The 23,510-nt window shown below is 42.0% G+C and overlaps 1 protein-coding gene across 4 annotated transcripts in view; it reads right to left on the bottom strand.

Annotated features, from left to right (window-relative positions):
- Positions 1–23,510, bottom strand: part of LOC306860318 (uridine-cytidine kinase-like 1) — a gene marked incomplete at its 5' end in the record, with an annotated part of 48,439 nt that overhangs the window by 5,396 nt on the left and 19,533 nt on the right. For 2 of the 4 annotated variants that reach the window (XM_079401955.1, XM_079401956.1), the window contains 9 exons: positions 511–633; positions 817–879; positions 1,275–1,368; positions 7,684–7,782; positions 9,037–9,056; positions 18,521–18,582; positions 18,748–18,937; positions 19,021–19,092; positions 22,419–22,589. In XM_079401955.1, the coding sequence (XP_079258081.1) occupies positions 511–633; positions 817–879; positions 1,275–1,368; positions 7,684–7,782; positions 9,037–9,056; positions 18,521–18,582; positions 18,748–18,937; positions 19,021–19,092; positions 22,419–22,589 (894 nt within the window). Of the gene's footprint in view, positions 1–510; positions 634–816; positions 880–1,274; positions 1,369–7,683; positions 7,783–9,036; positions 9,057–18,503; positions 18,583–18,747; positions 18,938–19,020; positions 19,093–22,418; positions 22,590–23,510 lie in introns of all 4 variants that reach the window. The other 2 variants (XM_079401958.1, XM_079401957.1) reach the window with 1 other exon arrangement.

The raw sequence follows: 23,510 nt of genomic DNA, 5'->3' as shown, positions 1-23,510 counted from the left end.
AAAACCGATACTACACTCAAAAAAAAGAAGAAAATGTTATAAACTACAAAATATCTATAAATTGTACTAATAACACAAAATACTGTAACATTGAAATGTCTTGCTCAGAAAACGTTTAACAATAATCTTTCAAATAAAACAATTTAAATAAGTAAATAAACAAATGGTAACACTTTAGTTTGGTGACCAATTCTCACTATTAAATAAAACGTTTGCCTCAAACTCTTAATTTGCTGCTTATTAGTATTTAGTAAGGTAGTTGTTAAGTTCAGGTATGGGGTAGGATTAAGGGATCTAAAATATGGTCATGCAGAATAAGGTATTAATATGTGCTTTATAAGTACTAATAAACAGCTGATATGCAGCTAATAAGCAACTAGTTAACAGTGAGAATTGGTCCCTAAACTAAAGTGTTACCAAATAAATAAAATCAATTTAAAATTTACTTTATCTCTCTTGAACTGATGTGTGTAAATTCTGGGGGGTAGTAAGAGCAGAAAGGGGCGTTACCTCAGGCTCTCCTGTGTCCTGATTGGTCTGGATGAGGATTTTGCCAATGCGGACGTCTTTACACACGGCCCTAAGCGCGGGCTCCATGGTCTCTCCCGCCCTGAGAATCGACACACCCGTAATCTGCTCAAAACAAAAAAGAGGGAGAGTCTGTGATTTCCTTTTTGGGGCCTAAACTTTTTTACTCCACACAGAACAAAGACATTTCTGTATGACAGAGAAAATCCCCAAACGAGCAGATTGATTAGGCTGAAGCACCAAGAGATAGCACAAAAAGAAGTTTTTCGAGGCACATTATTTTCTTACCCTCTTCCCATGAAAGGTTCGGCCCTCGTAATCTTCTCCTTGTGGGGTCTGAACAATGTGAACCTGCAGCAGATCACAGACAAACTGAAACGCCAAGCTGTTTTTGTCCAGGCATAGCACATGTAGATAAACTGATCTTCCTCTCTGATTAAAAGCCACAGTAAAATGTCAGCAGCAACATCATGAAGCTCACTAGCTCACTGCACTTCTCCTGTGAGCGTTTTAAGTGTAAAGGTCACTGTGTTGCTGCTGCGCATTGCTAAGACGATTTCTATCATGTTGAGTTTGTTGAGTTAGTCTGAGTTTCCACTGCGGTGGACAAGTGAGACAAGTTTCCATGTTCAAGACTAGGTCTCCATGCCCACACGCTCAAATCCGTTTGCGTGCCGTTACTAGGTCAATCTTAAGATTTCCTAGCAATCCCTCCATCTTTGCTTGGTCTGTCACTCTTTTCTCACCTGAGATGGAAGGAAGGACAGCGCTCTCTCAATGAGGAGCCGCATTAACCTCTTGGAGTAGAAGATGAACTCGTCTCGACTGGTCTCTTTATTTCTGTAACAAGCGCGAACAATAAATTTACTTACTAAAATGACAAAACATTTGTGTTCAAAAAATTTAAAATGGAAGATCTTTTTTATAACCTTGTAAACTTTTTATTCAAAATATATTACATAATATATTACAATTTATTACTATTATAATTTTTTTTTCAATTTTTTTTTTGTTTTACTAGTTAATCTAACATAGTTAATCAGACATTTAAGACCTCATAAAACATATGGACCAATGCAATTTTTCTAACAGGCATTTAGGCAGGATATATAGTAGGACTTCCCCTATTTTACCATGCAATAGCCGTTGGTTTACGTTACAGCCTGGCATAACCACGCACAGCCTGTGACATGGACGAAAGCAACAAAAAAAACTTTCAAAATGAGTACATTTCAGCCACTGGCTTCTGCTTCTTGAAACTGGTAGTTGGTCACAGGTAGTATGAGGGGGAGGGACAATTTTCACCCAACAATGGGTCACTGGTATGTTCTGAGAGGGTGGGGGGTGGGAGGGGTTCTTTTTCAACCAAAAAGAAAACCATACTAAAAAAATAAAAATAAAAAACCCTCCAATAGCACATCACAGGTGATGTTACCTCCTGTTCTAAGGTGGTGGGTAAAGCAAAAAAATAAAAAATAAATAAATAAAAATAAATAAAGAGAAAAAAAAACAAACAAAAAAAAAACAAAAAAACCCCCAATCAAAACAAAAAAGATCATAAAACATAATAAAAAACAAAGCAAAACTACGCTAAAAATTTTTATTAAATTACAAAATAAAACCATCCAAAAAGAAAAGAAAATGCTCTCGGTTACTCACGTAACCTTGGTTCCCCGAAATGGGGGAACGAGACATTGCTATGGGAAATACCTTTTTCTCGAATACTACTGAAGCCTTATTGAATCACGCCAGTGAAACTGGCCAATGGCGTTCAAGCGCTTGAAATATGTGCGGGAATCCCACTCTATATAAGGCAGTGCTTGTACGTCATCCATTCAGAATTTTTGACTGAAGCAACTTGCATTCTAAGATCCTGAGCTCGGTGACATGGCAATAAGAGCAATGTCTCATTCCCTCATTTCGGGGAACCGAGGGAACCGCAACTACACGATGCCACGTCACACCAGGGGCGGAGTTAAGTCCGGTGAAACAGAGAATGTGAAATGGCGGTGGTTTCGGCGCGTTCACATATAGATTAGTTGAATTTGTTTAATTTCAATGAAATCATGTGTTATGATGCACGGCCGTAGCGGTGCTCAATAAGCAGAGTATGATGGTGATCAAGTCCTAAAAGACGTGGTGAACTATATCAAAACATTGTGATAAACTGTTAGGGACCGCATTGAATTGGTGGTGCGTCAATACAGGGTGTATACGACCTAGTCGAAACCACTGATACACAGATCATAGCTGAGGCTGAGTAGGCGCGTGCGTTGCTTGCACTGACAGCACATGCGAGGCAAGCGACGACACATCTAGGTTATAAAACCTTGCGAAAGTGCTGGGTGATGACCAGCCTGCTGCCGTACAAATCTCCTGAATAGACATGCCATTTGCCCAGGCCCAGGATGATGCGAGTCCGCGGGTTGAGTGGGCCCGAACCCCTATCGGACATTCCACGCCCTTAGAGCTGTAAGCCAAAGCAATTGCGTCGACGATCCAATGTGACAGCCTTTGCTTGGACACAGGCAGTCCTTTTGTGCGCCCACCAAAACATAAAAATAACTGCTCCGAGAGTCTGAACTGTCTAGAGTGCTCGATATAAGTGCGCACCGCACGTACAGGGCACAGCAGTGCATTAAGCGGCTCATTAAGCGGTGTTTTGGGGAGCAGATAGTGTTATGACCTGTGCTTTAAATGGAGTCGAAAGCACTTTAGGCACATATCCTTTATTAGGCTTCAAGGTGAGTCTGCAAACACCTGGCCCGAATTCAATACACGAGTCGTCAATTGAAAGTGCCTGCAGGTCTCCAAGTCGCTTAACAGAGGCCAGCGTGAGCAGGAGCGCAGTCTCGAGAGAGGGCACTCGCAAGTTCGCTGATTGTATGGGCTCGAACGGGGGTCCCGTGAGAGCGTCAAGCACAAGCGCCAAGTCCCAAGTGGGTAGAGTAGAAGGGCGAGGAAGGTTCAGCCTTCTTGCTCCTTTTAAAAACCCTATGATCAGTTCATTTCTGCCGATCGGGCGATTTTCGACGTGCGCGTGAAAGGCTGTTATAGCGGCCACATACACTTTCAGTGTGGATGGCATATGACCACTATCAAATCGCTCTTGGAGGAAGGCAAGAATTATTGGTATCGGGCAGTTGATTGGGTTTTCGCCCCACGATACGCACCAAATTGAAAAAACTCTCCATTTATGTGCGCAAAGACACCTCGTGGAAGGAGCCCTAGCCTCAGAGATAGTGTTCAGCACGCGCTAAGGAAGTGCATCTGTTACTGGCAAGCTCCGTCGAGCAGCCAGACCTGAAGGCTCCATGACTCCGGATTTGGGTGCCATATCGTTCCTTGTGCTTGAGAGAGGAGGTTTCTCTTCAGTGGGATAGTCCACAGGGGGGCTACCAGCATCTCCACCAGTTCTGGGAACCACGGCTGATTGGGCCATTTCGGTGCCACTAACAGAACAGATTCCTTTTCCTCTCTGATTTTGTAAAGCACGCGAGGCAGAAAAAATCCGCGCCATAGTTCAGGCGTCCGGGGACATGTACTGCACGGATGGAGAGGGGGTGTCGATCTGCCCACAGAAGGAGGTCTCTCGCCAGCCGCAGCAGTGGTCGCGAGCTCATGCCGCCATGGTGATTTATAAATGCTACCACTGTCATGCTGTCCGTCCTGATGAGAACGTGACGGTGAAGAATGTCTGGGAGAAAGCACTCGAGCACTAGGTGTACAGCACGGAGCTCCAGACAGTTTATGTGCCATGACTTCTCTGTTTCTGACCATGTCCCGAAGGCTGGTATGCCATCGCATACGGCTCCCCAGCCCATGCTCAATGCATCTGTCGTAACATTCTTTCGCCTGATCACTTGGCCAATACGAACACCCCGGCGATACAGAGTCATATTGTGCCAAGGGGTCAGCGTGTGCAAACAGTCACGCGTCATTGTGATGCGCAAGGTGCCCGTGCGCCATATGTAGGAGCCCTCGATTGCACACTGTCAAAGCAGCAGCCATCTGGCCGAGCGTCCTCTGAAAGCATTTTAGCGGGGAAGAACGCCGTAGTTTGAAGAGTGTGAGAGAGCTGATCAGTTTTTGTGAGCGCTCCTCCGACAAACGCGCTCGCATATTGATTGAGTTCAACTCCACTCCTAAAAAGGAGATGTTCTGGCTCGGTACCAGCATGCTTTTTTGCATATTTACAGTCAGCCCTAAGCTCTGAATATGAGCAAGGAGTTTGAGTTTGTCACTGAGCAGCGCATTCCGCTCTGCTTTAGAGGAGAGAGAGCAGCGTCTACGCATTTCAGAAATGTACGAGGGGCCAGGGATAAGCCGAAGGGCAGGTCCGTGCATTGGTACGCTATCCCCTCGAATGCAAATCTCAGGAAGCACCTGTGGCGGTGGGCTACTTGAATGTGAAAATAAGCATCCTTTAAATCCATGGAGATAAACCAATCTCCTGGCCTGATATGTGAGAGGATTTGTCTCCGCGTAATAATTTTGAACGAGTGCTTTGAAAGCGTGCGATTCAGCGGTCTCAGGTCCAAGATTGGGCGGAGTCTGCCGTCTTTCTTTGGCACCAGAGAATAACGACCGTAGAAGCCACCCTCGCGGTCTGTGAGGGGTACTGCCTCTACAGCACGCTATACAAGAAGATTGTATATCTCCTCTCGCAGAACGGAGGCATTCCGCTCCCGCACAGTGGACATTAACACACCGTTGAAACGGGGCGGTCTGCGGAAGAACTGAAGCGTGTAGCCGTTCTTTATTGATTTCACAACCCACTCTGATACCCCTGGCAGTGCCTGCCACGCTTCTGTGAACTGTAACAGCGGGCGAGGCGGACTGCACACCGTGAGGGGTAACTCGCCGTTGGGGGGTGGGGAGTTTAATACCACGCGACTGTGAGAGTGAGTGATGGGGGAGAGGGGAGTGAGAGGAGGAAAACTGCCCTGATTTTGAGGTGAGTTTTGTATGTTTTTCGACTTTATTACACTGCATAGTGGAACAGTCAAAACACAAACATGACAATTGCTCTCGCCACCCACAACAGGCAGGGGGGCGTGGTGAGCACACACAGCTGAGCGAGCGGACTTCTTCAGTGGCTCGTCTTCGGCGCTGGGTGCAGCTTTCCTCCTCCGAGAGACAGCATCAGGAACGTGGCTTTGATTCCGGTGCCGGTGGTCCTCCGTTTCTGCCAGGGCGGGGTCTCTGGCCCTTCGAGCCCTGATGACGCTTCGGCCACGGTTGTCTTGACCTCACCGCCGGCTCATGTTCGCATCGAAGAGCAGCAGAAGGGGCGTGCGGTCTTCCCGCATGCTGCGCTGAGGAGGAGCGGGAATGAGCATGAGGTTTCGTGCCGGCGCGCTTTGGCAGGAAGTGGCTAATGGCCTTCGACTGCTTCTGTGCTTCAACGAAGCGCTCCGTGACATACCCCACTTGGTCAGCTCCATCCACAGAAGACAGGAGGGAGGATCCCGGATTATGCACCCGACTGATTCCACGACTTTCTCTCGTTGTGCACCTCGGGGAAAAAGGGTCTCCGTGGGGTGTCTTTGCGGCCGCGATCCGACTGGACGTACCACTCGTCCAGACTGCTTCTGGCCGACTCGGCAGGAGGCGCCCACTCCAACCCGAGCTCATCCACTGCCTTGGACAGGACGCTTAGGAGCTCGACATCACCCCGCGTCGCTGCCATGGGGCGCAGTGTAATCCAGCGGGCTGTTGGACCACTCCTCTCTCGCAGACGCTGCCACCGAAATGGCATCATCCGCCTCTTCAGTGCCCTCCATGGCACCGAAAGACACCACATCTTGAGCGTCGGGGAAGGGGATCAGCGGTCATGAAGCGCACTGGAAAGGGACCTGCAGCAGGGGGGGTGAGGAGCGCGTGGGCACTGAGCCAGCGCGGGCTCATCACCTGATCCTGATAGATCCGCATCAGAAACCCGCGGCACTTTCCTCCTTGGCTCGAAAGAGGCTGCAGAGGAAGAGCACGCCAGAGCTAGTTGGGCGCCTTGGACCATGGCCACACGGAGCCGGAGAGTCCAGAAACTCATATCTCCGCAGTGGGGGGCAGTCCGACCCCCCAAGCGCCGCCTCTGCTTGGGCACGACCCAGGCAGAAGACGCACGAGTCATGGCCATCAGAGAGTTTGATTGGCTCCGCACAGGAGAGGCAATCGCGAGTCATCTTGCTTCCAAAGCTCACCAGAACACAGCAGGGGAAGAATAGGCGCGTCCGCTGCAGCGTGTATATCACAGTGAGTAGTCTTGTTGATAGGTTTTCTGCTTCTAGTAGAAGGTTGGCTGAAGAAAAAGATTCTGAATGGATGACCTACAAGCACTGCCTTATATAGAGTGGGATTCCTGCTCATATTTCGCACGCTTGAACGCCATTGGCCAGTTTCACTGGCGTGATTCAATAAGGCTTCAGTAGTATTCAAGAAAAAGGTATTTCCCATAGCAATGTAGAGTGACCGAATTGAAGCGGAACTAAACTAAATAAAAAAAACCCACAAAACAAACAAATAAAAGGAAACAAACTTAAGCTAACATAAAAAAACTACAAAAAATACAAAAAGAAAAAGAACAAACTACAATAAAAAAAAAAAAATTACAAAACCAAGCAAAAACAAACCAAAAAACGAGCATAAAACAAAACAAAACTATGCCAAAAAAAATAAACAATATAAACAACAAAAAAACAAACTACAAAACAAAACCAACCAAAACTAAACCAAAAAACAGACAACTGAAAAAAAAAAAAAAAAGGAAACAAAGCTAAGCTTAAAAATCTTAAAATAATAAAAACTCCAATAGCACATCACAGGGTATGATGTTACCTCCTGCTGTTGTTTGTATTTACAAAACTGTGAATTCTCTCTTCATATGTTATGTAAAAAATTGGCATATTTTTGGAGATTGTGTCTACTTTTATACAATACACATTTTCGAACTATAAGCATCAAAACTATAATACTGTTTTGCATAAGGTCTTTCTACGTTACTTCACTCTGGACAGCCATATGAGATGCTGTACAGTTAGTCTGGAAACTCTCAGTACTGTCAAGTTTTACACAATGCACTGCATTTACACTGCTGTGAGATGTGTGAAGAAAACTTCTGCGGCACAGACGTGTGTGTGTGCGTGTGTCTCTGACCTGATGATTGTGTGCATGCCGCGGACCTGCGGCGTACTCTCCAGAACACTGAGGGTCTGCGGAAGGGGCTGTGCCTGATGGGCAGACGCCAGGGCCGCCCTGTTACCATCATCACCGGCAAGAGACAGAAACAGACAGGAAGTCGTCAACGCAGTGGAATTAAAAGATACATTCATTCCAGCACTACACAGGCGGAGAGAGACACATGCTCACACAATAGCTACAAGTGTCACCCAAATGTTAATGCAATGTTAGAGGAGAGCGTGAAGCGAGGATTTAGAAGCATACAGGAATGATTTATATAACAGAGAACCAAAGGACAATCTCCAAATGAAAAACTGACCCGTCTATGAATTCGTGTTTAGATATATGTATATGGTGGCCCCAAAAAGTATTTCCCCACACCTTTTCATTGTATTTGTTTTACATTTTAAAATTTATTTTAGTGAAATGTTTTGTTCATTAGGTTGGACTGTTGAAATGTTTGGGGTCAATAGGTTTTTTTTTTTTGTTTTTTTTAGCAAGGATGCATTAAATCAATCAAAAGTGACAGTAGAGACTTTTAATTTGTAACAAATATTTCAGTTTCAAATAAACGCAGTTCTTTTGAACTTTCTATCCATCAAAGAATCCAGAAAAATATGTCACTTCCACACCACTTATGCAGCAGCACAACTCTTTTCTACACTGATAATAATAAATGTTTCTTGAGCAGCAAATCAGCATATTAGAATAATTTTTGAAGGATCATGTGACATGACTGGAGTAATTATGCTGAAAATTTGCATCACAGGAATAAATTACATTTTACTACATATTCAAATAGAAAACAGTTATTATAAATTGTAATAATATTTCACAATATTTGACTGTTTTTGATCAAATAAATGTCAGTCTTGCGGAGCATAAAAGACTTCTTTCAAAGACATAAAAAAATATAAAACCAAGCCCAAACATTCACACGTCAATAGTTATGCATTAAGTGTTCAAATATTTTTTGAAGCCACTGTTCACTCCAGCTTACAAAGACTATTGGTTAATTACATCTGTTAGAAAGCTTGAGCTCTGAGTAGGTCAGGCTTTTTTGGGAGTATCCCATGATTCAATTTCACAAGCACTCAAAGACTGCATCCTGTCACAAACAAAACACCACCTTCAATGTAAAGCATAACAGTCATGTCATTGATTTACATTTAAATTAGATGCTTCATTAAAACATAGAAGTGAAGTGACAATATGCAGTCTTTGGAAATCACACCAAGATCCCTGCTGTTCTACTTATGGTTTGTAATACAACAGCATAAAACATAAAACAAAAAAACCCCCCCAAAAATCAGAAGCAAATCTCCTCACATATCCCAGCGGAGCTTTCTCTGTGGGGGAAGTGACAAACAACAGAAAAACAGACAATGACAACAGGAAGAGAAGGACAAGAAAAGAGACGTCACACACTATCAGGTAAAGGAGGATGAGGCGGTCACATGACTCCGAGTGGAACAAGAGTGTGACAGCTGCGAAAGGCACTTCAGCACACAGTGTGCATGTTCTGTGGACAAATCATCCAGCACTGATTGTGCCATTCAGTCTCATTTTAAAGGTACAGTTCACCCAAAATGACAATTTTGCCCACTGACAAAGAAAACAATAAATGATAAGTCTATAATAATGGTAGGTTTATTTGAACAGTGAGACAAAAAAAAAATCCAGAAAAACGCATTTCAAAAAAGTTATAAATTGATCTGCATTTTAATGAGTGAAATAAGTATTTGATCCCCTTATCAATCAGCTAGATTTCTGGCTCCCGGGTGTCTTTTATATAGGTAAGGAGCTAAGGTCAGGAGCAGTCTCTTAAAGGGAATGCTCCTAATCTCAGTTTGTTACCTGTATAAAAGACACCTGTCCACAGAAGCAATCAATCAATCAGATCCCAAACTCTCCAAAGAGCTGTCCAAGGATGTCAGGGGCAAGACTGGAGACGTACACAAGGCTGGAATGGGCTACAAGACCATAGCCAAGCAGCTTGGTGAGAAGGTGACAACAGTTGGTGAGATTATTCGCAAATGGAAGAAACACAAAATAACTGTCAATCTCCCTCGGTCTGAGGCTCCATGCATGATCTCACCTCGTGGAGTTTCAATGATCATAAGAACAGTGAGGAATCAGCCCAGAACTACACGGGAGGATCTTGTCAATGATCTCAAGGCAGCTGGGACCATAGTCACCAAGAAAACAATTGGTGAAGGACTGAAATCCTGCAGCACCCGCAAGGTCCCCCTGCTATCTTCTTTGGCCTGACGGAGCTGTCTGAGTTTTGCAGTGAACCATGGTTTGTCATTGTTGTAGATTAGATGTGAGTCCTGTTAGGAATGCACATATCCTCACAGAAACTGATATAAGATGTTACAGTCTCTGTGAGCTAGTCCAGATCGGTGGCAGCATCTTCAAAAACAGTCCAATCAGTGAGGTCGAAACAGGCTTGTAGATCCCGCTCTTTTTCATTAGTCCATCTTTTAACAGATCTTAATACAGGCTTTGCAGACTTAAGTTTCTGCCTGTAGCTCGGAATAAGATGAACCAAACAGTGATCAGAGAGTCCTAAAGCTGCTCGTGGAACAGAGTGATATGCGTCCTTTATTGTTGTGTAACAGTGATCCAATATATTACTGTCTCTGGTGGGACATGTAACATGCTGTCTGTATTTTGGCAGTTCGCGGGAGAGATTTGCTTTATGAAAGTCCCTGAGAATGATTAAAACGGAGTCTGGGTGTTGTTGTTCTGTGTCTGTGATCATATCAGCGAGTTTCTGTAGAGTTGAGCTCACGTGCGCTTGCAATGGAATGTAAACACTCACGAGAATGAAGGAGCAGAACTCTCGCGGCGAATAGAACGGCTTGCAGTTAATGAAGAGCGTTTCTAGCTCTGAACAGCACATCTTTAACAGTTACATCTGTACACCACCTCTCATTGATGTAAAAGCACGTCCCGCCGCCGTGCGATTTCCCTGTTGATTCTGCGTCCCGATCTGCTCTGATCAGCTGATAATTAGGCAGATGAATCGCGCTGTCCGGTATGTCGCCATTCAGCCAGGTTTCCGTGAAACACAGAGCAGCAGAGTTAGAAAAATCCTTGTTTGTCCGAGAGAGCAGAAGGAGTTCGTCCATTTTGTTGGGTAGAGAGCAGAGATTTGCCAGAAATCCGCGCTGACGAAGCTTCACGAGCGCTCCGCCTCTCTTCCCCGCCGCCTGCGCCTCCTGTAGCGTTTGACCAGAGCTACGGCTCCGCCAACTACAATGTCCAGCAAAACGGCCGAAAAATCTAAATCTGGTAAAAGATTTTGTGGTGTGTTCTGCCGAATGTTCAACAGGTCATCCCTGGTAAAACTGATCGTATTTGAAAAACAAAAAACAGGGAAAACAAACAAAAACAGTACAAACACTGAAGAGCAACGCATAATAGCTGCCATCATCAGCGCCATCTTTTTCTGTAATCCGCAAGTGGACAAACGTACAAAATTAACGGGGGATCAAAAATTTTTTTTCCCCACTGTAGAAATGTGATGTGATATAAGTTGCCTGAAGCCTTATGGTAGCCTATGTGGGGAACTGATGGAAATTTAAGTCTTTCATGCACGTTCAAATATGAAGAGCTACGACAGGTTTGATGTCAATGACGATTAGTAATGGACCAAATGAAGTCTGATGGCACTGACCTCCTCTTAAAGTGATAGTTCACCCAACAATTCTGTCATTTACGGAGTCACACATGTTTGAGCTTCTGTTTAATATATTTGATATGTCTGTGCATTGATCAAAGATGTAGATGGCGCCGGTGAGATCGGCTGCCGTCACGACTGCTCCGACCAAACTTTGTCTTTTTTTGTTATTTTTTCGTATTGTTAACTATATACACCGGTTTCTTTTTGTAAGATGGCCATTCTTACATACGACAGGGCCACTCTTATTTCTATTGGTGCACAATGCACTAACCTTTCGCCGATTTTGAACCCGGACCCATCCTGGCCAAGCGAGATCCTGAGGAGGAACAAAGGACCCGACCCGTACCGGCGTCCTCGAGGGAAACGAGCCGGCGTCAGGAACAGGCTGAGGGCACGCGCACACCGCGCTCCCTTACCAAGTGTCCTGCTCGCCAATGTCCAGTCGCTGGATAACAAACTCGATGACCTCAGGGCAAGAGTCAGGTTCCAGAGGGACATTCGGGACTGCAACCTTCTCTGCTTCACCGAGACATGGCTGAACCCAGCGGTACCAGACCACGCCATCCAGCCGGCCGAGTTCTTCTCGGTTTACCGCATGGACAGAACGCTGGACTCGGGGAAGACTAGGGGAGGCGGAGTATGTCTGATGGTGAACAAACACTGGTGTGACGGCGCGAGCATTGTTCCCCTCTCACGCTCCTGCACACCGAATCTTGAACTTCTGACCATCAAATGTCGCCCTTTTTATCTCCCTCGGGAATTTAGCTCGGTCATCGTCAGTGCCGTTTATATTCCACCTCAAGCGGACACGGACACTGCGATATGGGATTTACATGAAACACTACACCTTCACCAGACACAGCACCGGGACGCCGCATTCATTGTTTTGGGAGATTTCAACAGTGCCAACCTCAAGCGTGCACTGCCGAACTTCCATCAGCACATCAGCTGCCCCACCAGGGGCGAAAGGACATTAGATCACTGTTACACCCCATACAAGAACAGCTACAAGGCACAGTCACAACCACCGTTTGGGAAATCGGACCACGCCGCCATCTTCCTCATGCCTGTTTACAAACAGAGGCTGAAACAGGAAGCCCCGGTGCAGAGGGAGGTCCAACGCTGGACGGACCAATCGGTGGCCGCTCTGCAGGACGCGCTAGATGACGCAGACTGGGACATGTTCCGGCGCAGCTCTGATGACGTCAGCTTGTTTACGGAAGCGGTTGTGGGATTTATAGAGAAACTAATGGATGATACGGTGCAGAAAACCATCATCAGGACGTTTCCCAACCAGAAGCCGTGGGTGGATAAAACCATCCGCGACGCCCTGAGATCCCGCTCCGCTGCCTACAACACAGGGCTCATCACCGGGAACATGGATGATTACAAGGCTGCATCTTACAGCGTGCGCAGATCGGTGAAGGAGGCGAAGCAGCGCTACGGGAGGAAACTAGAGTCGCAATTCCAACATGGCGACTCTAGGAGCCTGTGGCAGGGACTTAGAACCATCACGGACTATAAAACACCACCCTCCAGATCGGGGAATGCGGACGCCTCTCTGGCTGACGAGCTGAACACTTTTTATGCTCGCTTCGAGGCTGCAGCTAATCACGCTAACGGCGCTAGCAGTGCTAACTGCATGCACGCTGAGGAAGCCGGTGAGGACAACGTATTCACCATCACGGAGCATGACGTGAGGAGGGCATTCAAGAGAGTGAACATCAGGAAGGCAGCAGGACCAGATGGCATCACAGGTCGGGTTCTGAAGGCCTGCGCTGACCAGCTAGCACCGGTGTTCACCGAGATCTTCAACCTCTCCCTGGAACAGTCCATAGTCCCCTCATGCTTTAAGCAGTCCACCATTGTTCCTGTCCCCAAGAAACCGCAGCCCACCTGCCTAAACGACTATCGCCCTGTAGCCCTCACATCAGTGGTGATGAAGTGCTTTGAGAGACTGGTCAGAGACTTCATCATTGCATCACTACCAGACACACTGGATCCACTACAGTTTGCATACAGACATAACCGCTCCACGGAGGATGCCATCTCACACCTCCTCCACACCACAACAAGTCACCTGGACTGCAGAAAAGGGAATTATGTAAAAATGCTGTTTGTGGACTACAGTTCAGCGTTTAACACCATAATTCCCTCCACACTCACCTCCAAGTTGGAGGTCCTTGGTCTCAGCACATCCTTGTGCCAATGGATCTCCAGCTTCCTGAAGGACAGACAGCAAGCCGTACGGATGGGTAAACACACCTCATCCTCCATCACCCTAAGCACTGGAGCCCCTCAAGGTTGTGTTCTGAGCCCCCTGCTGTACTCACTGTACACTTATGACTGTGTGGCCACTTCCAACTCCACCACCATCATTAAGTTTGCTGATGACACTGTTGTGTTGGGCCTGATCTCAGACAACGACGAGACGGCCTACATACAGGAGATTAAGAACCTGGAGAGTTGGTGCCAGGTGAATAGTCTACACCTGAACATCAGCAAAACTAAGGAGCTGATAGTGGACTTCAGTACGAAGCAGGAGCGGTCGTACCAGCCGATCACGATCAGCGGGACTCCAGTGGAGAGAGTGGACAGCTTCAGATACCTGGGTGTTCACATCACGCAGGACTTGACTTGGTCCTGTCATACCAGCACCCTGGTGAAGAAGGCCAGGCAGCGTCTGTACCATCTGAGACGCTTAAAGGACTTTAGACTTCCCTCTCGGGTGCTTAAGACTTTTTACACCTGCACCATCGAGAGCGTCCTGACGGGCAGCATCACTTCCTGGTTCGGGAACTGCACTATGCAGGACAGACGAGCCCTCCAGAGGGTGGTGCGTTCAGCGGAACGTACCATTCACACCGAGCTCCCTAACCTGCAGGACATCTACAGCAAGCGGTGCCTGACCAGGGCCAGGAAGATAGTGAAGGACCTCAGCCATCCCAACAATGGACTCTTTTCTCTGCTGCGTTCAGGGAGACGCTTCCGCTCCATGAAGGCGAACACAGAGAGAATGAGGAGGAGCTTCTTCCCGCAGGCCATTCGGAGTCTAAACCACTCTCCACTCTAATCACATCACCCCACACTTCCACTTTGCACATTTTTCAAGTACAATCTGCACTAATTTGTAGAAGGTACGGAAGGATAAATGAGTGGGACTTACATACCATTTGTCTTTGTCTTTAGTATCCTTTTACTCACTTATACACTTTACTGCACTGCACAGCACAGCACACGGACACTTTATCACTGACATACACTTTACTTTTTATAGAATCTATATAGAATCATATTCTATTTTTTATTCTCATATCTATTTGTTATTTTATTTTATTGCTAGTTTATTCTGTATATATGGTTACTGTACTTTTTCTATTTGTATTTTTGTAAACTTGAGGTTTTTCTAATTTTGTTGGACAATTTGTTGGACAGTCGTACAATACATTTCACTACATGTCGTACTACGTATGTATATGTATGTGACAAATAAAATTTGAATTTGAATTTGAATTTGATCAGTGTTTACATGTGAATAATGGCCTAAATTAAATCTGTTCATCTTATAAAGCAATCATGGATTAAACCGCTTGACTCATATGAGATATTTTAATGTTATGAATTTTTCTGAATCCTCAAGATTTTGGTGGAAAAGACTTTCAGTGGAGACAGATATTTCTCAAGTTTCATTAAAAATGCCTACATTTTTGTTTTAAAGAGTAGCCATAGTATGGAAAAAGTGAAGTGATCGGCACCAGAGAGATTCATGGCACACTCAGTTTCAATCACAATCCATTTATAATATTGTGATGATGCATTATGGCGCACAGTATTGTGAGATTTGTATCATGTGTTGTGAGGTAACCTGTGATACCCAGCCCTAAAAGAGTCAGGCATGTGAGTTTACAATGAAATAAAATTAATAAATGAATTTATATTTTTAAGTGAACCATTTCTTTAATCTGTGACAGTACTATGCAAAATCTTTTTTTTTTTTTTTGGAAAAAATATCTGATTTTGTGTGGGTCCTGTTGTAGCTGTCATCCTCTCATTCACTCTCACTGACACAAAGGTCTGCTACATCCTGTGTCGGGGGCTGTACTTCCTCATGTTTCTCTCTCTCTCTTCCTCTCCTTTCTGTCTGTCTCTCTCTCTCTCTCTCTCTCTCTCTCACACACACACACACACTCATGTGCTGTCGTTTCTAGCCTAATGGAAAATTGAAAGTCTTTGTAGTAGACATAGGAAACTTCAGTGCGTGCGAGACGCCGTGTTCAACAATAGCTACAGAGACAACCATGAGAGAGAGAGAGCAAGAGGGGAAAGATAGAAAGAGCAAGAGAAAGTGAGAGAAAGAGAGGTCAAGGGGAGGAAGACAGCAGAGTATTTTTAGACTCGGCATGCAGGGAGGGTGTCTGCTGTAAAACACTGAAGGATGGAAAAACAGAAGGTATCTGCCTCCCTCCTGACTGCAGCGCTGAGCATCTATCCTCCCATATTATATCATGCCATGAGACGTCCATCCCATGATGCCCTACTGCTGGGCAGTACTGGATTGATCAGTGCTGGTCTGTGGTTTCCCAAACATCATGGCTGTGAATATATCACTGTGGGTCTATATATAATAATAAAGCTTGACCCTTTTTATAATTTTTTTCTTCCAGGTCATATCTTACCCCCCAAATAAAAAAATAAAAAAATAAATGCAAATAAACAATACAACATTTATAAAAATATATAAAAATAAATATAAAAATGTAATTATAATTAATATTTAGTCAAATAAAAGAAAGTGTTTTTACTGCTAAAAAAAAACTAAAGTTGAAACTCATTTTAAGCCATTGAAATAACGCTGCAAATATATATATATATTATATATTATTAGAAATGCTGCCTTGACAGCTAACTGAAATAAGCTTAAATTTAAGTAGTAAAATTAATACTAAAATTTATTTTTTGTATATAAATTAAATGTAATAATTTATACATTATTATTTTTATTTTACAATATATTTTTTATTTAAATGTTAAAATTTAAAAACTAAAATTATAACTACTTTTAAAACAAACTAAAGGGCTTAAAGTTGCCAAAACAAACTAAAATGAAAACTGAAAATAAAGATAAAAGCTAATCCAAAATATTAATAAACACCATATTAGTATATGAATAATACTAATGCTAATATATTAAAATATAATAATAATAGTAATAATAACAACAACAAATTAAATGAAAATAAACCAAAAACAATTTTAAAAAATAACGTCGAGGTAAAATATGATACGTGTCTTCATGCAAATTAAAATTCACTTGATTCATTATTTTAAAAAACTGAACCACACATAAAGACCAATGTGACAACGAGCAGTCAACAAAGAGATTCTGCCCTCTTTTGGTCTGTACAGGAAGTGCAGCAGGGTTCAGGAGGAGGAAGATCCCGTCGTGCTGTGAAGGCCACAGTTTGAGAGGCTGGTATAAGTTCCCCCTACAGACTGATCTAAGGCCAGTTTTCTCACTTCTGTATTTGTGACTGCTCCGAATATCATTATCAGTTCTGAATCTGATTGTCAGGACTGAGCCCAGATCAGTGCCGAGGGGAAACTTCTGTGCAGGCAGTGACAGGAAGTGAGAAGATGAGCAGTGCTACTCTACCTGACGCTGAGTTCACGCTGTGCCACCACGAGCGGAGCAAGAGGGGAAGAGAGAATAATCCAGTGCGGTGAGGAAGCACGGCCAAACAAAACGTGTCACCAGTATTACAGAAAATGAGCAGGCCCACACAGAATCTGCTTTAAAGGGACATTTTGAGCTGATTTTAGGAAAAAATCTGTGGGATTCTATGGAATGATTTCATTGAGCTGAGAGTATTACTTTCTTAGTTGCTGAAAATATCAAATTTATCTAAATATTTAGCAAACATGAAAAGGCTGGGGAACATGTACAGTGTGTTTGAATTTTGATGAAATCTGTGGCTGCAGATTCCCTGTGGACCTGAAAATGAGTTAATATTACAGTCAATGATACAAACCACATGACAAGTCAAATATCAGTCCACTACAAAGCATTCCCAATCCAAGATGCACAAGCGTTATTAAAACTACTTCTCATGAGGTGCGCGCCGCACACTGAATATTGCTCTAATAAATCTCAGGAAAAACATTTAGGAGGAAGAAAATGAAGATTAATAAAATTCTCTTAACAAAACATATTGCTGTATTATAAAGGAAATATTAATGAAGATGTCTTCACAAGGAATAAGCATCTTCTTTGATAATTAAAATGTTGATTTTCTCCTGAAATGTATTGCAGTATTGGTGGAATGACTTAAGGTCTTTCTTTGCACACTGGGTCCAAAATTTTTGCCCGAATTTTTCGCACGTAAAAAAATAAATACGACCTCACGTTGTGTCAATCATGTTTACACACTGCCTCCGAAACTTTCATCCATCATAAAAAAATTCAGATCAGGTTCGATTTTCTGCGTTTTCACATCCGTAACAAGCATTTTGATACGAAAGGATGACAAATACGAATAAAAAATGAAAAAAACTAATAAGAAAATTTCAGACTCAGAGTGCAAAGAATTTGAATGATTTAAATTAATATATTATTTTTAATATTATAAATACATTCAAATCTAAGTTAATTAAAATGTTATAATAATTCATAAATCAAATTAAATTTATGATATTTTCTTTACTCTTTTTATTTATTTAGTTGAAGACCATATGTTCTTGAACGGGATTAATTTACCTTTATAGACACTCCCATTATCTGTTAAAATAACAAAATAATATATTTAAATCAACTTTACAATGAAATATTAGTTAATAAAACTATAGTTATATATTATGTTTCTGTTAAAATGTTATTAAATATGTGGCCTGGAATATTGTGTTTGACAATGGGGAGTCTTCAAGACAACAGAACCACTTGGTCTACAATGAGTTTACAAGTAAAATCAAATTTCATCCAGAAGGGGGCGATATTAGACATCTGAAATTCTTCATAACCAGAACCACTATGATGAAATGATGCTTTAAATTGTTGTGATTGTCTATACTGTGCTCTCTGCTGCTAGATATTACAAGAAATCTTCTGAACATGTCTGTAGATCTTACCTCCTCCAGCTGACTGTGAACGTGCTGCACTATAAGATCAATGGCCACCATGTTGCCGCCACCTACAGGAAATAAAGAAAAGGAATTCAAACTAAGCTTTACTGAATCAGACTAGCACTACTACTACAGTAGCAATATGTGCACTGTGAAATTTCTGTACAACTGACAAAAAGTGCAGTGCAAAACCCATAATGCAATGTGCTTGGCATCTGCCAAAGCAAACTGACCACGTGGCACCACGATATCTGCCAGTCTCATGGTGGGCTCGATATACTGTTCAAAAGCTGGCTTCACAAATTTGTTGTACTGTTTGATCACTCCCTCGATGTCCCGGCCGCGCTCTGTGATGTCCCTCCTGAGCCTCCGTACCAGCCGGATGTCAGAATCTGTGTCCACAAAGATCTTCATATCTAGCAACTGAAACACAGGTCACTGAGGTCATTGAGAAGGTGAAGAAAAACAAGAAATAACTAGATTATGAAATATTTTATGATGTTTACCTTCAGCAGCTCTTTATCTGCAAATGACATGATACCCTCAAATATAATGACGCTCGCCCCATACACCGTTTTCTGCAAGCAATTAAACATTCATTAAAAATAGCAGCAAAGTTTAGTTTTTAGCAATATAGTTATTCTTTGTAGGGATGCACGATATATCGGCCACCATATCGGTATTGGCCGATAAATGTAAATTTTTCTGTTATCGTTAATGAACCGATAGGTTGTTTGCAAACGTGATTCTGATGACACGTGAAAAGCCGCTGGAGGGCAGGAAGTAATTTTTCCTCCACAGGAATCAGTAGCAGAAACTCAATATACCCATGTTTTGAGTTGTTTATTAATGCTCAAATCGGTCAAACCGAGAAAACACAAGGAGCTTTTATCGTGTACGAAAATGTGTTGTTCATAAGGAGGGAAAAGTCAAGAAACTGACTGAAAAATGCAGGAAAAAGTGGCTTGTAAACCTGCGTCTGCAGTTGGGAGGAGCAGATCGGATAATATATTGAGATACATGTTGACCCAGTCCGAATTCACTAAGTGCTAAACGTAAGGCAAGTAAGGTAAGGTAAGTACTGCCGCTCCATAGTATAAACAGAGTACATGCGATGCGAATCTCGAAAGTGAAAGTGGAACTAAAAAGCTATCGTGCATTCAAAAGCAGTTTCAATGCCAAGCATAATCCTTGATGCCCGCAATTTTATATACAATTACCCAATGATAAAACTGTGAGAGAATGTATTGAAATATATTGTGCTCCCATCTCGTATTTATTCCCTTTAAGGAGTTCCGTAGTACACATAATTTTCTTACCGTACATTGTATTGGGATGCGGCGGATTTGCGGGGGGGGGATCACGTACTTTGTACGCTCAGGACACACATGCGCAACAGACGCTCACATTGACAAGCGCTTGTGAGTGAGAGGGTATGAGACAGCTCAGCTTTGGTTTAAAAGAGTTAAAAAATATTTGTTATTAGTCATGACTTAACGGGGAAAAATAGAGCAGACATTGAACATGGTTGAAGCTTTCTAGAGCACGTGCGCCAGCCGGCAGCGTTCACGTACAACTTCAAATGGAGTAAACTTTGAAAGGCTGCGTGTTCGACTGTACACATATGCCGTTCGCGTACAAAAACGAAGTAACGTTAGGCCTTTAAGATCATTATATGTCTATCAGCCATCGGCGATGGATGATGGCATCGTCTATCGGTCAAACTCTATATGGCAAACGCGCGGGGGAGGGCTGAGCCCATTCGGAACTACGGGAGCCCAAAGGGGAGTGTCGGCGGATGTTAAAGAGAAAACCAATTTTCATTCAAACAAATCGACGTAAACTACACATTCGAGTTAATCGACAAAATCGATTTATCGCCCAGCCCAACCTAGACAGCGAGTAAATAGCGCTTCTATATAAATCACTAAAAAGCTGTCACTCACTTCAGTTTATTGCAATCTCACAATGTTCCGTTATAATCAATGAACCTCTCTGAATTGCAAATAATATCTTATTTACATCGTGTCTACGTGTGGCGTTTAGCATTGAGTGACTTCTGACTGTCTCACACTGAATGCTTGAGGTGGCATGCCTTGGATTATCTATTTATATCTGTATTAATATCGTAATATATTAATATTATCTTATATTAACCCTTTGCACACACAAGCATTATCCGATCGGCTCCTCCCGACCGCAGACGCAGGTTTACAAGCCACCTTTTCCTGCGTTTTTCAGTCAATTTTTTTTTTCAGTCAAAACTTTTCCTCCCTTATGAACAACACATTTTCGTACACAATAAAAGCTCCTTGTGTTTTCTCAGTTTATTTTATGCATATATATATCGGATTTATCTCATAGGCCGTTAATAGAGCGCTTCAGTGATCATCTTTAGCTCAGCGCATGCAGCTCAAACAGCAGTACACAATATTAATAACTATATGATTGGGACTATCATATACATAATATTATAATGAGAAGAGCACATCCACAACAGAAGTTACACATTCTGGTTAGCACGTAACTTAGTTCGAGTTGACTTGTGAATTTGCTTCTTTTTGTGCATATATAAGTTATAATATTATGTTTATGTTGTATAAATAAGCGCTTCAGTTTACCGGTGTTCATTCAGCTCTTCAGCAGCGCTAAAACTGCATGCTGCTATTTTAAACGGTAAATTTAACATACTACTTTTTCAAAATCATTGATACTGTATATAAATAATAACCACCACTTTTATTTTTATCTTATTAATTTCATCAATAATATGGTAATTCATTAAAATAATTGAATTATCGGTGCAGAGGCAATTCCGTTTAATTTACCCATGGCAAATTATTTTATTTTTTTTACGTTAAGTAATGTTGTCCAGTGACTTGTTTGCATTATTTAAGCATTGTTTTATGTATTTGCAAGGCTGCTTTGTTTGATTTATGTTGAAGTGTTTAATGGCGAGACTTCTTTTTGTAATCAGGCTCTCAAAATAATCGGAAAAAATGGATTTAGATTTATCAGCTATCATGTATAAAGAATTATCGGTATCGGGCCAAAATTGTCATATCGGTGCATCCCTAATTCTTTGTATAATTATTTTGTGATTCCAGTAGAAAGTAAACTTTAAAAGATGTTTTAGTGAAATGCTCAGATTATATCATGTAATATTACAGTTAATTAAAAAGCTAATTCAGCTTTTATTAGCTTCTGTTAGTTAAAGACTAGAGGTTAGCAATTTTTTGCTTGCATATAACAGGGCTTAAAGTTTTTGGTCTTTGACCTAAAATATTAAAGTATTGGATTTTAAGCCAATATTTTAATAATGTAAATATATTTGCATGTTCAAGGCTCTCTGGTGTCGGTTAATGGTCAAACAAAATGATTATTACTTTTTACAATTTTTTTTATTAGTTTTAATTGTACAATTTGAATGGATTTTTAAACTATTCATTTAAATTTGTAAATGATGAATTAATGTAATTGAATATTTGTATGATTTAAAAACAAATTAAATTGTTACATTTTGTGATTTAAATATTTATCTTTTAATTATTTTAAAGACTTAATTTTATTTACAATAATTTATTTGACAAATAATTATTTGTACGATTTCATTGTTTTAAAAAAAAAATAAAATCATAATTTCGTTAATTAATAGCTTTTTCATCAACTCTCAACCAAGTTTAGGAATTTAACAAAAAGTCGACTTAATAATAAATGTAGCTAGTCACTACAAGTTATCTTTACCATAGTGGTGCCATTTTTAAATCCTAAACCATCTTCCCCAACACTGATCATTTACATGGACATGACACTTTAAGCAAATCAGAGTAGAAAAATGAGGAACTAGGATGAGGAATTAGGTTAATTTGATATGGGTTTACACACGATCTGTGTTTCCACTCACCCATTCTTTCTGCCGTCCGTGTGTGGTGAAGTCATACACCGGGATCTTCACGCTCTTGCCCTGCTTGAGTTTGCAGAGAGTGTGCACCAGCAGGCCGAAATCAAAGGCATCTGGATGGTCAAAGTTGTAATCGTTATTAGCAGCCAGCAGCTGCTGTTCGGCCGTCAGAACCTACAGGAAAGACGTCACAGCAAACGCGCCAAGGTTACACCTCTAACTTCAGCTCAAATATCTGCCAGCGGTGCGACCTTCTGGTCAGAGATCAAGGCTGCTAACTGAAAGGTTGTAGGTTCAAAACAGACAAGGGCTGATCCATGAACTCATTGTCCTTGAGCAAGAAACAAAATACCAGGTTCCTCCAGATAGTTGCCATTGCAAATCATGCATTTAATAAATGTTACAAGCTACAAGAGTGTTTGTGCTTTACAGTGGTTTTACCACAGGTACGGCATGCTGTTAGACATGATGCAAAGAGGTAAACTATGGCAAAAATCACTGTAACACACAGCCATACTTCAATATAAATGACGGCAAACACAATCTGATGATACATGAGGGAAAAAATTATTATTATTATTATTACTGCAGAACCAGATCATCATCTATCATGCAAATGTTTGGTGTCAGATTAAAAAAAAAAAATTATACATTTATCCAGCAAGGATGCATTAAATTGATCAAAAGTGACAATAAAAGACATTTATAAAATGTACACACATTTCTATTTCAAATAAAGGCTGCTGTTATGAACTTCCTATTAATTAAAGAATCCTGAAAAAAAAAAAAAAAATTTAAAATCACAATTTATGCAAAAATACAAAGCAGCACAACTGTTTTCAATATTAACAGCAATAAGAAATGTTTATCAAGCAGTAAATCAGCAAATTTGAATGATTTCTGAAGACTTGACAGGGGTAGACAATAAGGGAAATTTGCCACTGGCCCTCCGGGCCAGTGTCTTTTGAAGTTCACTGGCCCAGGTCAACGAGTCGGGTATTGATCCCAATAATCACGAAAAAGAACAGTTTGCTTGAACAACATGAATAACATTAATTTTTTTTAAGGTAGGTTTAGTGCAAAGTGCAGCAAAAC

The sequence above is a fragment of the Barbus barbus genome (assembly GCF_936440315.1).
Source record: "Barbus barbus genome assembly, chromosome: 41".
Lineage (NCBI taxonomy): Eukaryota > Metazoa > Chordata > Actinopteri > Cypriniformes > Cyprinidae > Barbus > Barbus barbus.
This window is presented reverse-complemented; position numbering and strand designations above follow the sequence as displayed.